This window comes from Vombatus ursinus, unplaced genomic scaffold (assembly GCF_900497805.2).
Source record: "Vombatus ursinus unplaced genomic scaffold, bare-nosed wombat genome assembly UNPS02005197.1, whole genome shotgun sequence".
NCBI classification, from domain to species: domain Eukaryota; kingdom Metazoa; phylum Chordata; class Mammalia; order Diprotodontia; family Vombatidae; genus Vombatus; species Vombatus ursinus.
In genome coordinates this window covers 828,196-839,995 of record NW_020944975.1, presented here as the reverse complement: position 1 = coordinate 839,995, position 11,800 = coordinate 828,196, and the positions used below count along the sequence as shown (strand labels likewise).

At 48.0% G+C, this 11,800-nt stretch overlaps 1 protein-coding gene across 1 annotated transcript; it reads right to left on the bottom strand.

Annotated features, from left to right (window-relative positions):
- Positions 1 to 126: 126 nt before the first annotated feature.
- Positions 127 to 6,534, bottom strand: GNB2 (G protein subunit beta 2). The gene is made up of 10 exons (XM_027844152.1): positions 6,140 to 6,534; positions 3,236 to 3,355; positions 2,823 to 2,861; positions 2,605 to 2,711; positions 2,001 to 2,064; positions 1,685 to 1,847; positions 1,515 to 1,581; positions 1,003 to 1,204; positions 678 to 894; positions 127 to 582 (listed from the first exon to the last, which is right to left on the bottom strand). Exons 2-10 carry the CDS (start codon positions 3,290 to 3,292, stop codon positions 476 to 478), a joined length of 1,023 nt encoding a protein of 340 aa, XP_027699953.1. The 5' UTR covers positions 3,293 to 3,355; positions 6,140 to 6,534; the 3' UTR covers positions 127 to 475.
- Positions 6,535 to 11,800: the final 5,266 nt, after the last annotated feature.

Sequence of the window (11,800 nt, the reverse complement as noted above, 5' to 3'; positions counted from 1 at the left end):
TTCTCCACATCCCACATTATGGAATGTGGGTGCATTGCATTTTCCAATAATGCTGAGTTTCTTTGGGCAGTCAAATGTCCAGAAAGGGACTTCTGGGAGGTGGAGAGGCAAAGTAGGGGCAGAGGCTAGGTACAGAGTTGGAATTGGTTCCTTTATGGAAAAACAGAAAATATAATAAAAATTAAAATAAAACCAGTTTTAAAAAGCCACTTCCTGGAGCTTCCCACTCTTGGCCCTGACCCTGGCCCTCCAGCAGGGAGAGGCTCCTGACCAGGGAAGGCAAAGAAGAGGGTAGGGAGCTTCCCCCCAATCCCATCCCCATCTCTCGGGGAGGAAATGAGCCCCAGGGAGGAGGGGGCCCAGGCCCAGGTGTGTTCCACCAGTCCCCTCCCTCCACCCCCCCAGCTCCTGGCCTGTAGTGTGGGGCATGGCCCTCCCTCCCCCCTCTTGGCCTGATACATTGGGGGTTTGGCAGCTAGTTCCAGATCTTGAGGAAGGAGTCCCAGGAACCCGTGGCCACAGCCATACCATCATCAGTCACCCCAAGACAGCTAACACGGTTGTCATGGCCAGCAAGGACACCTGGGAAGAAGTTGATTGGAATCAGCCCTGTACTTGTCCCAGCTACTCACACACTTCCTCATGCACCTAGATTTTTTCCCCAAAATTACTCTCACCTGCCCGATCACCTTTCATGGCATCCCAGATGTTGCAGTTGAAGTCATCATAGCCAGCCAGCAGCAGCCGGCCACTTCGGGAGAAGGCAACGGAGGTGATGCCACAGATGATGTTGTCATGAGAGTACATAAGTAGCTCTTGGTCTGCCCGAAGATCAAAGAGGCGGCATGTGGCATCATCAGAGCCCGTGGTGAAGGCATAGCCATTTGGAAAGAACTGGCAGGGTGAGAACAGGGAGAGAAGCAAAGTCAGGAGAAAGGTAAGACAAAGAAAAGACTACCAAAACTACCATCTTTTCATGCCCCACCCAGTCCCATCACTCACGGCCACAGCATTGATATCAGACTCATGGCCTGTAAAAGTCTGCCGGCACATGGAGTCCCGAACGTCCCACAGCTTGATGGAAGCATCACAGGCACCAGAGACGAAGCTTCGGCCATCCGGAGCCAGCGAGAGGGACATTACATCCCCACTGTGTCCTGCAAAGCCCACCGTCTGCTGTCCTGTTTCTATATCCCACAGGGCACTGATGGGAGATCACATGATATAAGAAGTAAGCAGGCAGAACACCTGATGTACTTCCTCTTCATTACCCCCCAGCCCCAGCCCAAAAAATACTCAAGGAAAGAGGTGCAGAAGTTGTACAAAGGAACAACTTTGTTCCTGTTTGGGAGGTGAGGGGTATTGTCACATAGAATTTGGGGTATGGGCAAAAAGGCAGACTGAACAGACTGGCCCCTCCCTTGCCCCTGCCCCAGAAAAGAGGGAGCAGCCAAACAGAGAAGGTACAGAGTAATCTAGTAAGGGTTTAAGGGTGATCTCCCCCAGGGACTCACCAGGTGGTATCTCCAGAGCTAGTGATGATCTGGTTATCATCTAAGAAGCGGCAGCAGGACAAGTATCCTGGGTGGGAGAAGAGGAGGAGTATGTGGGGGGGTCAGGATGGCTGCCATGGAAGGGAAGAAAATGCATCCCAACTGACTTCCCCAAGCCAGCATCCTCTTACCGGTGTGGCCTGGCAGCTCTCTGCTGACCCTGACATTGCCCTCTCGGGTTTTGAGACTGTAGATGGAGCAGATGTTGTCTAGCCCCCCACAAGCCACAAAATTCCCTGAGGGCGCATAGGCACAGGTCATGACCCAAGAGGATCGGAGAGGGATAGCATGAACCTGAAGGGGAAAAGGGGGAAGGTACATAGGATGTGGGGTCACAACTCAGCCTAATCTTCAACCCAGGCTTCCTGCCCAGCAGCCTCAATCATTCCCATCTCCCACACCTTGAGGGGTTCCCTTCAAGGATCCACATATGCTGACCCTACTTACCTTATTGGTGGTATAACTGTCCCAGATTATAAGTTTTCCATCCTGTGAAGCACTGACCAGCAGCCTAAGGAGGAAGAAGCCAGGGCAGAGGAAAACTTTGGAAGTCTGAATGGAAGGAGGGGGTGGGAGGGTGAATCATGGCCTAGTTTCCCACCCAGAACAATTTCATTCCATTCCTCCTTCCTGGATTCTCCTAGCTTTGACCTTGAAAAAATTCATTCCCCACTCTAAGCTTATTTTCTAGACCAAAATGAGAGTTATACTAGATGTCCTATTAGGATATTCCGTGGTTCTAGGGCAGTGGCTTCTAGATGGTAATATTTATTTTCTCCTTGGTACTAAGGCTATAGTGAAAGTGGAAGTAGAAAGCAGAAAGGCAGGAATGAGGAAACAATCACAATTTGTTCAAGACAGGACTGTGAACCTTAATGAAAATGCCCTCTCCCAAAACTTCTCAAATAATTCCTGCTCTCTTGACTAAAGCTTTCATGATCCCCTGAAGGAAAGACTTCCCTACCATTAAAGGCCAGCCAGCCTAAGTATGATGGGGAAACACATGATGCAGAAGTTCTTGGACACTATCCACCCTCCTTGAATGATGTACCTTGAGTCTGTCCCCCAGTGCATGGCATAGATTTTTGCCAAGTGACCACGGAGGGTTCGTCGTGTTCTCATCTGGATTCTTCCAACAGGGTCCAGCCCAGCTGTTATCTGGGCAGAGGAATTGGAGGTACAATGTAACATGAGTGAGGGTCACAAGGTTCAGAACCCAAAGCATTTTATCTTGCTCTCTCTTCCCCCAACCTCCCAAACCCTTCTCACCTGGGTCAATGTTGAATCTCCACATGCTTTCCGAGCATCCTGTGATGGAGACAGAAAGGATTTGAGGGCAGAGAAGAGAGACCAAACAAGAGGCCATAGTGTGAAATTGAGGTGGGGGAGGGGAACAAGAACAAAAAGAGAGGACAGGAAATAGAGGAGAAAACGAGAGACAAGACAGGTGAGAGTAAGCAGCAAGAAACAGGTAGGGGGAGAGAAGATAGGAAGGAAAATTAGAAGAAAAAAAGTCACAGAAAAGTAGAGGAAGATAGGAATAAAGAAAGAGATATCAGGGAATGAGAAGGAGAAGACCCCTCATCCTAACCACTTTTTGGCAACAACTGTGAACCAACACTCTCGACTCCCCACATCAGCCCCTAGGACCTGCCCCCCTCCTTCTCCAGCCTGCCCCTTACCCGTATCTGATTCCGGAGCTGCTCCGCCTCCTGTCTCAGCTGCTCCAATTCACTCATGGTGGCAGCAGGGCAGCAGGGCCCCGGGGGCTACACAGCTAGCTCTTCAGTGTCCAAGGAGATCTGAGGAGGGGACCAAATCAGAGGTTGGTGCCTCCAAGACCTTCAGGGGGCACAAGGGCCTGTGTCCAGGAGAACAAGATGCTCCCTCCTCCCTCCCACCTCCCACCCCAATCAGAGAAAATAAATTGTGTCCTCAGAGCCCTCCTCCTGCCCAGGGAAACAAATTGAAATCTAAGGATCAAATATATACAGGTAGCAGTAGACTCTCCCTCTGCAGCTTCACCAATTCAGATAAGGTAAGACTGCCACTCCTTCCCCTTCCTGAGCCAGCACTGGACACCCACCTTCAGAGTTGGAATCCAGGACCAAGCTTCAAAAAGCCACAGACACATCCCACTTCCTTTCACTTCTGCCCCCTCCCACTCCCCATGCCCCACTGTTACTCAGGCAATAGTAAAAGAAAAATGCAAGGGGGATCCCCTTTCCTTTTCCCACCCCCCTCAAAAAAAATCTAATGAGGAAAAGGGCCGATTTAAATCCAACCCCAACCCCCACCCCACATATATACACACCACTTTGAAAGGGAAGGCTGGGTTGGTTCGTGGGGTTGCCTAGGCAACTGTCATCCAAAGAACACCTCATTGGCGTTCTTCATTGGCCGAATGCACCACTGCCTGTAGCCTGGGCAACGACATCCCCAGCTAAGTCCCAAGGGGAACAGTGACCCATCCCCTTCCAGCTTCCACCTAAGGGTTCTGGGCCTAGCAGTCCCTCCCCAGGTTCTGGGGTGGTTGCTTACATGGACTGTGGAAAGCCTATAGATAGATAGTGGGCTTGGGGACAGCTCAACAGGAGTCATCCCCAAACTAGTTACACCCTACTAGCCTCCGGTATGTGATCCTGCTACCAAACTGGGGCTTGGGAACCCCCAGGCTGCTTGCTGCAGTCTCTTGGCCTTAAATCCTTCCTTCCTTTCCTCTCCAGGGCACTCAATGATAGCAAGCAGAAGCCCCAGGGAGCCACTCAGGAGTAATTAGATTCCTCCAAAGGAAACAGAATAGACACTCCTGGCAGAGAAGCAGCACTGCTCTCTCCCAGTCAAGCCTGCCCTAGTCCTACCACACTGCTAAGGACCAAGTGTTCTCGGGACCCAGGCATCCTGCTCCATTCTACTCTAAATCCAGTATTCTGCTTTTCCCTACTCCAAGGACCAGGCCCTTGGCTCTGCTCCAGGACACAGGTATCCTGGTATCATTTACCTTGAGATTCAAGTATTCTGGCCCCAATTTCTAAGCAGACCCAGGTCATAGAATCATAAGTTTACTGAAATGTCATCCATCAAGTCCAAGGATTCTTAACTTTTTTTTTTTATCATAGATCTCATTGATTTGGGGTGAGTTCCGGACCCATTCTCAGAATATTATTAAATACATAAAATAAAATACATAGGATGACAAAGAAAATCAATTATATTGAAAGTTATTTTTTAAAAAAACCTTTTTTAAAAAAAAAAAAGTTTATGAACCTTAGGTTAAGAATCCTTGACCAATCCAACCCCTTTGGTGAGGAAACTGAGACCCAGAGAAATGACTTGTCCAGGATCTCACAGATACAAATCAGAGGTGACATTTGAACCCAGATCTATCACTCTTTCCATCATAGCACAAGTTCTGCTCTATTCTGCTCTTGGGACCCAGCCCACTGACTGTCTCTCACCTTTTGGGAACCAGAGCCCTCACGGAGCTTGGTAGACCCTCCTCTTTAAAGGAACCAGTCGTCATGTTTTCCTACAGCTTCCACTTTCCTACCAGGATTCCTTCTCCCCACCAGCCTTTTCCCTTGTCCCCCAATACCTGGGTCATTAAGGATGCCCCCCACATTAGATATCCCGGGAGAGGAGGGGGTGGGGAGTGAAGGAGACAGAAAGGCAAGCAGAACACCTCTTTTGAGCTCTTGAGAAAACCCTCCTCCCACTATTAAAGGCTCAGCCCAGGCCTCACCCCAAAATGAGGGAAAGGAGAAGGGTGAATGCTTCCCATCACCCCTCCAAGCCTCTTTTTCAGCCTGAAAGAATTCTGGGGTGTAGAAAATCCCAAGAGAGTTTGAAAAGGGGGAGGTAAATGTGAGAGACTCAGTTTTAGGGGTACCAAAGGTTGACCCCTCTCCTCCTTGAAAGCTAGTAAGTTTAGCAGCCGAGCAGAAGACCCAGTTCCCTGGGATAGCAAGGTGGAAGTATTCTGCGACACCCCCACACCCCACCCTACCCCGTGTCCTCCCAGAGCATTTCTGGAGATCCAAGAAAGTAGCTGGATCGGGGGTGGGGGACTATCTGGACTCGCTAGGGAGGTGGAGTCTCCAGGTACGGAGAGTGGGAACTGAAACCACTGGATGGAGGGGAAAGGGGGTAGGGGGTAGAGAGAGAACGGGTGTCTCCCCCCACCCCGGCCCTCACCCTAACACGACCAGGGTCACCCAGAGAAGCCAGGAGAAGCCGGGGGAAGAAGGGTGGGGAGACCGAAGGAACCCACCCCAAATCAACGACCCCTCCCCCAATGCGGGAGGCGGCCGGGGGCGTGGCCCACGGGGTCCTGGGCAGGGGTGAGGGGGCGCGCGGAACGCTCTTGGGGGGTGAGGGTCCCCCACTTCCACTTCCGGGTTTGGGAGCGGACTGGGCACAAGTAGGGGAAGAGGAGAGGAGGGAGGGCTGGAGAGTTACGTCCGCTCCCAGGAGGCCAGGCCCCGGAGGCGGAAGGAAGATAAGCTCCCCCAGCGCAGGGGGGTGGGGGTGGGAGAGATTGGGGGGCTCTGAGGGCAACGGGGGACTCCTTTTGCCCGCGGAGGTACCTGTGGCGGTGGATGTCTGCGGCGGGAAGGGGGGGTCTCAGGGACGCGCTCAAGGTCCCCGTCTCCCTCCGCGGCGGAGGCGGCGGCGGATGGATCTCTCAAAGTCTCCCTCAAGTGAGTGCAGCCTACACTGCTCTCCCCGCAGCGGAGGGATCCCGCCCGCTCGTGACGTGATCGCTGTGGCCCGCCGCGCCCTGGGTCCGGCCGAGGATGAGACCAACTCACGTAGGAGGGTACGGCGTGGAAAAACACGCCGCACCACGCGGGCGTTAGCTCCGTCCTAGGCAGAGGGAGACAAGTCCACTCTGTCTCTGCAGAAAGCAGTCGTAAGGAGGAAATTGTGCCGTCGAAACGGAGCAGTGGCTCCCTCCGGGGACGGGTCCCGTTGGTACCAGCCCGGGAGGGGTGGGGGCGTGAAGCCGCTCGGCAGTCACATGACCGCCCCCTCCTCCCCTCCCGGAATAAGGTGGTTCCGGAATGGGAGGAGGGAGTGCGGTGCCCTTATTACCGATCCTGACCGCGCCCCCGCCCGTCCAGGGGACCGCCAGGTCCGGCCCGGCCCGACGCCGGGGAGGGCAGAGGAGCAAAGGCGCCTCCTGGAAGGGCGGCTCAGAGAGCCCTTCTGGGCCAGGCCTAGTGAGTAGAGTGCAGGTGGATAGACTTGGAGGCAGGCAGACCTGAGTTCAAGTCCTGCCTCATGCCGTGAAAAGCTGTGTGATGCAGGGTGAGTCACTTATAGTTCTGTGTGCCTCAGTTTCCCCAGCTGTAAAAGAAGGCGACTGGACTTCACCTGAAAGGTCCCTTCCAGCTCTCCATCTATGATCTTACAAAATGGGGTCAAACCGGAGTTTTTGAGAGGTAGTGGGGAGTGATGGAGCACTGGACTTGAAGTTAGGAAGACACGTGTTTGAATATCGACTCAGGGCTCCCTAGCTGTGTGACCCTGGTGAATTCACTGCATCAGATACGTAACCTGTAAAATGAGGGAGTTAGACTGGATGCCCTCCCAGGTTTCCTCCAGCTCTAAGTCTGTACTTTGACTTTTTATATACAGCTCTACAAGAGGTAGTCTGTTGCAGTGGAAACCAGGGTCCTGGACCGAGTCCTGCGGGACTTAGCTCCCTGAGTGATCCTTTCCCCTTTCTGGCATGTCTCTTCACCCCGAATGCTTCAGTTTCCATTGCAAAATGAAGATAATTAATAGTTAACCCTTCAAAGCCATAGAAGCCATAGAGATCTTCCGAAATCTTGAATATGAAAGGACTTTAGAAGGCAGTGATAATGATCTCATATTAACGGACCCAGGTCCTTTTCTTCACAGTCACCGTTTGTGGAAGGTTGTAAATTTATTGCTCTGCCTGTGTTACAGACTGACTTGCCTACAGTGACACAGCTAGTGGAAAAGCTAGGAGTCCTGTTCTTTTAACTTCCAGGCTAGTATTGTTTCCATTGAATGACTGGTTAACAAATACCATCCATAAAGTCCATGTCTCTCACTTTAGTAACTCAGGTTGTGGGCACCAGAAAAATGATGGCATTAAAAAGCAAGTTTATTAAACTACAAATGTGGTCGTGGGCAAGTCACTTCTCAGTACCCCAGTTTAATAAGCGTATTGTACATCAGGAGAGGGTACAAACAATCACTTTGACACTAACCTTTCAACCAGGGTTCTCTAAGCTTCAGTGTCTTTTGTAAATGAGAATAATAATACTGGATGCTGTGGTTGCCCTTGGCATTGTGTTAATTTACATCAAGCTCCAGAACATTTCATAGCTCCCTGGAAGAGATCCATAGCTACTCAAAACTGCTTGCAACAAAGAAAAAAAAGTGGATGAAGATCTGTTGACCAGAGTAGAACATGCATTTGGATGAACCACCATCTAGCTCATCTAGCAGCCTAGGTAGCAAGGTGGATAGAGTGCTGGACAGTCAGAAAGGAATGAGTTCAAATCCTACCTCAGATAGTATGTAACCCTGAGCAAGTCACTCAACTTCTCTGTACCTCTTTCCTTATTTGTATAAATAGGAATATGTATAGCTTAACGTTTCAATCTTTAAAGCTTAAAATTACATTAAGACTTGTGGGACACTCTATATATATGATGCTAGTCAAACAAAATGATATTTTACTTACTACTCCCTAGTGTGTGTGTTTGTGTGTGTGTCTTAGACAAACAATACAAATGGATAATTTGAGTGCATAGTTAGCAAGAAGAGAGCACATTGGCTTGCATTTGGGAAATTGCACAGCTTTTTTAATTACTTCAAACTTCTCCAGTAAACAAAGTTCCCTCTTTTTAATACCAATATTTTACTGATGTTATACAGCTGCAGGCCATGGAACACTACAATATAGTAAGAACTAAAAATGAGCATCACACAGAACGGTAAGCTGGTACAACATATAACAAACCAGGAATTTCAAAAAAGAACCAGAGTAAAGGCTTTCAGGGAAATGTATGATTAAAAAAGATGGGTGGTCATGTTGGGAGAGGGATAACTGTCGGACAGCCCAGGAGCTCCATTCATTTGCTCCACTAGAGTCCTCACAGCATCCTAAGCAAATAAAGCTCTCAACAATGGGTGAGCCCCCTTGACAAATTTAAGGTCATGTATGGGTGGGCTTCAGTCTACATAATTGGAGGGAATGTCTATATTGATGAGAGTATTTGTGTAATACTAATACTTTTTACTTCAAAGAATTATGAGGGAAAGTGCTTTGTAAACCTTTAAGGACTTGGTGAATTTTTACTTTATCTCTACAGCCTCATTAACTCTAATGATTTATATATGCTGCCTGCTAAACTTCAGGGGAATACTAAGTATAAGAGGATATCTTGAGGGCAGCTAGGTGGCAAAGTAGATAGAGCTCAGGCCTTGGAATCAGGAAGACCTGAGTTCAAATGTGGCCACAGACACTTGACACTAGCCGTGTAACCCTGGGCAAGTCACTTAAACCTGATTGTCTCACCAAAAAAAAAAAAAAAAAAGGATATTATGTTTGTCTAACATCTTATAGTTTGTCATGTCATATGTTTGGTTCAGATTTATTACATTTAGGGAATTTCAGGAGTGGAAGTCCCTGCCACCATTATAGATCAGCAACTCTCCTGTAATTTATAGCCCTAAAGATTTATCTGCCTCATTGAAGAGGTTAAGTGATTTGTTTAGTCTAGCTGAGTAGCTAGCATGTGTCAGAAGTAGGACTTGAACTCAGGTCTTTCAGGACTTCTAGCCTTTGCACTGGTCATTGTAGAAACCACAGGTGTCTTTGAAGAATGAAGAGAACAGGTATTAGCACCAAGAATATATGTAGGGATTGTGGGTAAAGGTCTTTACTAACCACCTACCAACCTTGTCTTGTGTCTCCTTCCTCTCTTCTTTTCTCATTGAAGAGTGTGTGCCTTTCTGTCCGTTTTCCCCAATCCTCTATCAGGAGAAGGCAGCTCTATCTTTGGTGGAAAGTAGAGTCCTCAAAATCAAGACATGTCCCCAGTAATCAAAATGTCTGAGTTTGGGGGAAGGTACTTTTTAGGAATATCAGTTTGGTAGCCTTTTATTGGGAGGGTAGTCTCACCTCTCTCCAATACAGCTTCCACACAGCTATCAAGTTGATATTCCACATGTCTGTGGCACAAGTCTTGACTATGCCACTCCCCTGTCCGAGAAACTCCAGTGGTTCCCTCTTACCTGTAGAGTCAAATACAAACTCCTTTGTTTGACTTTTGAAACCTTTCACAATCTGGTTCCAGCCTACCTTTCCAGGCTTATTGAATATTACTCCCCTTCATGTACTCTACCTTCCAGGCAGACTGCCTGTCTGCTCTTACCAGTACATGACGTTCTTTCTCCCTATCCCCTATATGCCTATAATACCCCTTACCTGGAATGTTCTTCCTCTTGACCTCTGCCTTTGAGAATTCTAACTTCCTTTAAAGCTCACCTCAAAGACCTTTCCTTAGATAGCCCTTTCCTGATCCCCAATCACACTCCCACTCCCCTTACTAGCACCACTGGGAAAGTATTTGGCATATACAACCCCTCCCCTCCTCCACCAAATGTGCCCAGTGCCTTCTTGTCCTAACTAGCCAGGTCCTCAGAAAATAGTTCCTAAATCCCTACATGGCTCTAGGGGTACTCCTGAGAGGTTGGAGAACACCTTTAATGCTGTCGGTGCCAAGCCTCATTCTGGTGTGTTCTTATCATGATTATGTTGCAGTTTTGAGAGAGGACATTCAGTATGGTGTTACAGTAAGAACGGTTGGCACAAAGCATCTTCTCAAACTCCCCACCCAACCCTGAGTCTGTAACAAACATTTACTGGTGGGAGACACCAAGGAGAAGGGGCTTGAGTTTAGCACATGTGGCAAAGAGGTAACTCATGGCTCTTGATTGCTAAAAGACCTTTTTTTAATGTGGTGCTCAACAAGTTCCTCCTTAGCAAAGTGAATCTTTGTCCAGTCTATCCTTGACTTGGATGATGATAGGGAGATGGGAAGGCCAAAATCCTCTTGATTCTCCATAGTTTTCAAGTTCCTCTTCCAGACAAAAAAGGGGGAGGGAGAGACTTAGGCTAAAGCCAGATTGGAAATCTTTTGTAATTTCCACCTCCCTAAGCAGTTTCTTTTAAGGAAGTATAACTGGAAGTCACACTTGCTCCAGTCTCTGGAATGATGTCAGTTCTCAACTCAATTGATAATTTATAGATCACCCCCAGGCTTCCTCAGACTATATGAACACTGACTATTCGAAGACACATGAGTTCCTCCTTTGAAACTTATTCTTACCTCATTAAGGCATCAGGGCATACTTTATTATGGGGCAGGGTGGCTTGATTGAGTAAATCCATGAACCTCAAACTTACACATATATTTTGTATTTTTAATTTTTTTGGTACATGCTGTTTTCTCCCAGTAGAATATAAACTCCTTGAAGGCCAGAAGATAGTTTCATTCTTTTGTTTTGGCATCACCAACAGTGCCTGGCACAAAACAGACTAAGTATTTAAGAAATGTTCATGAATGGTTACTGAATGAAGAAATTCTGCATAATTCCACCTCATGGACAAGTCCTGCCAGTTTAAGTGAATACACAGCTAAACATATAAAAATACGCATCCCAGGACCTAGGAAACAAAATCAGCAGACATTAAGTGCCTAGTGTGGCATAGTGGAGAAGGAGCCAGCCTCAAAATCGGGAAGATCTGGGTTCAAGTTCCGCCTTGACTTCTCTTAACTGGCTCTGAGCCAGAAGTATCAAACTTGGGCTTTGCCAGCCACGTGTGACCCTGCAACCCAGGACTGGGCCCAAATCAAATTAAACTGTAATTGGGAAATATTTTTATCAAAGTAAATAAAAATACAATAGAACATAAATAATGTTAATATGTGGTTTCTTAAGTCAGTAGGTACCCTGCAAGGATCCTTATATATGATTTCTATTTTGAGTTTTACACCACTGCTCTAAGCAACTCTCCAAGACTATAAACTGCAAATAAGGTACCAACTTGCATTGGTAGAAGAATCCCCTCACCCCTGAGCTCTCAGTACTGATAAAACCATTGGTACAAGCTCTGTCCTCACAATGTGCTAGACTCCTCTAAGCTAGATACTATACTATATTTAAATTATTTAAGATAAATTGAGCTGGCTAGATAAATA

Bases quoted from the DNA above. Each gene is read 5' to 3' on its own strand.
- GNB2 (XM_027844152.1), bottom strand. From the start codon at position 3,292: ATGAGTGAATTGGAGCAGCTGAGACAGGAGGCGGAGCAGCTCCGGAAT. The intron at 2,712-2,822 runs GTGAGAAGGGTT...TCCTCTGCCCAG, and splicing joins GAGATTCAACATTGACCCAG to ATAACAGCTGGGCTGGACCC. The intron at 1,848-2,000 runs GTAAGTAGGGTC...TTTCCCCTTCAG, and splicing joins ACAGTTATACCACCAATAAG to GTTCATGCTATCCCTCTCCG.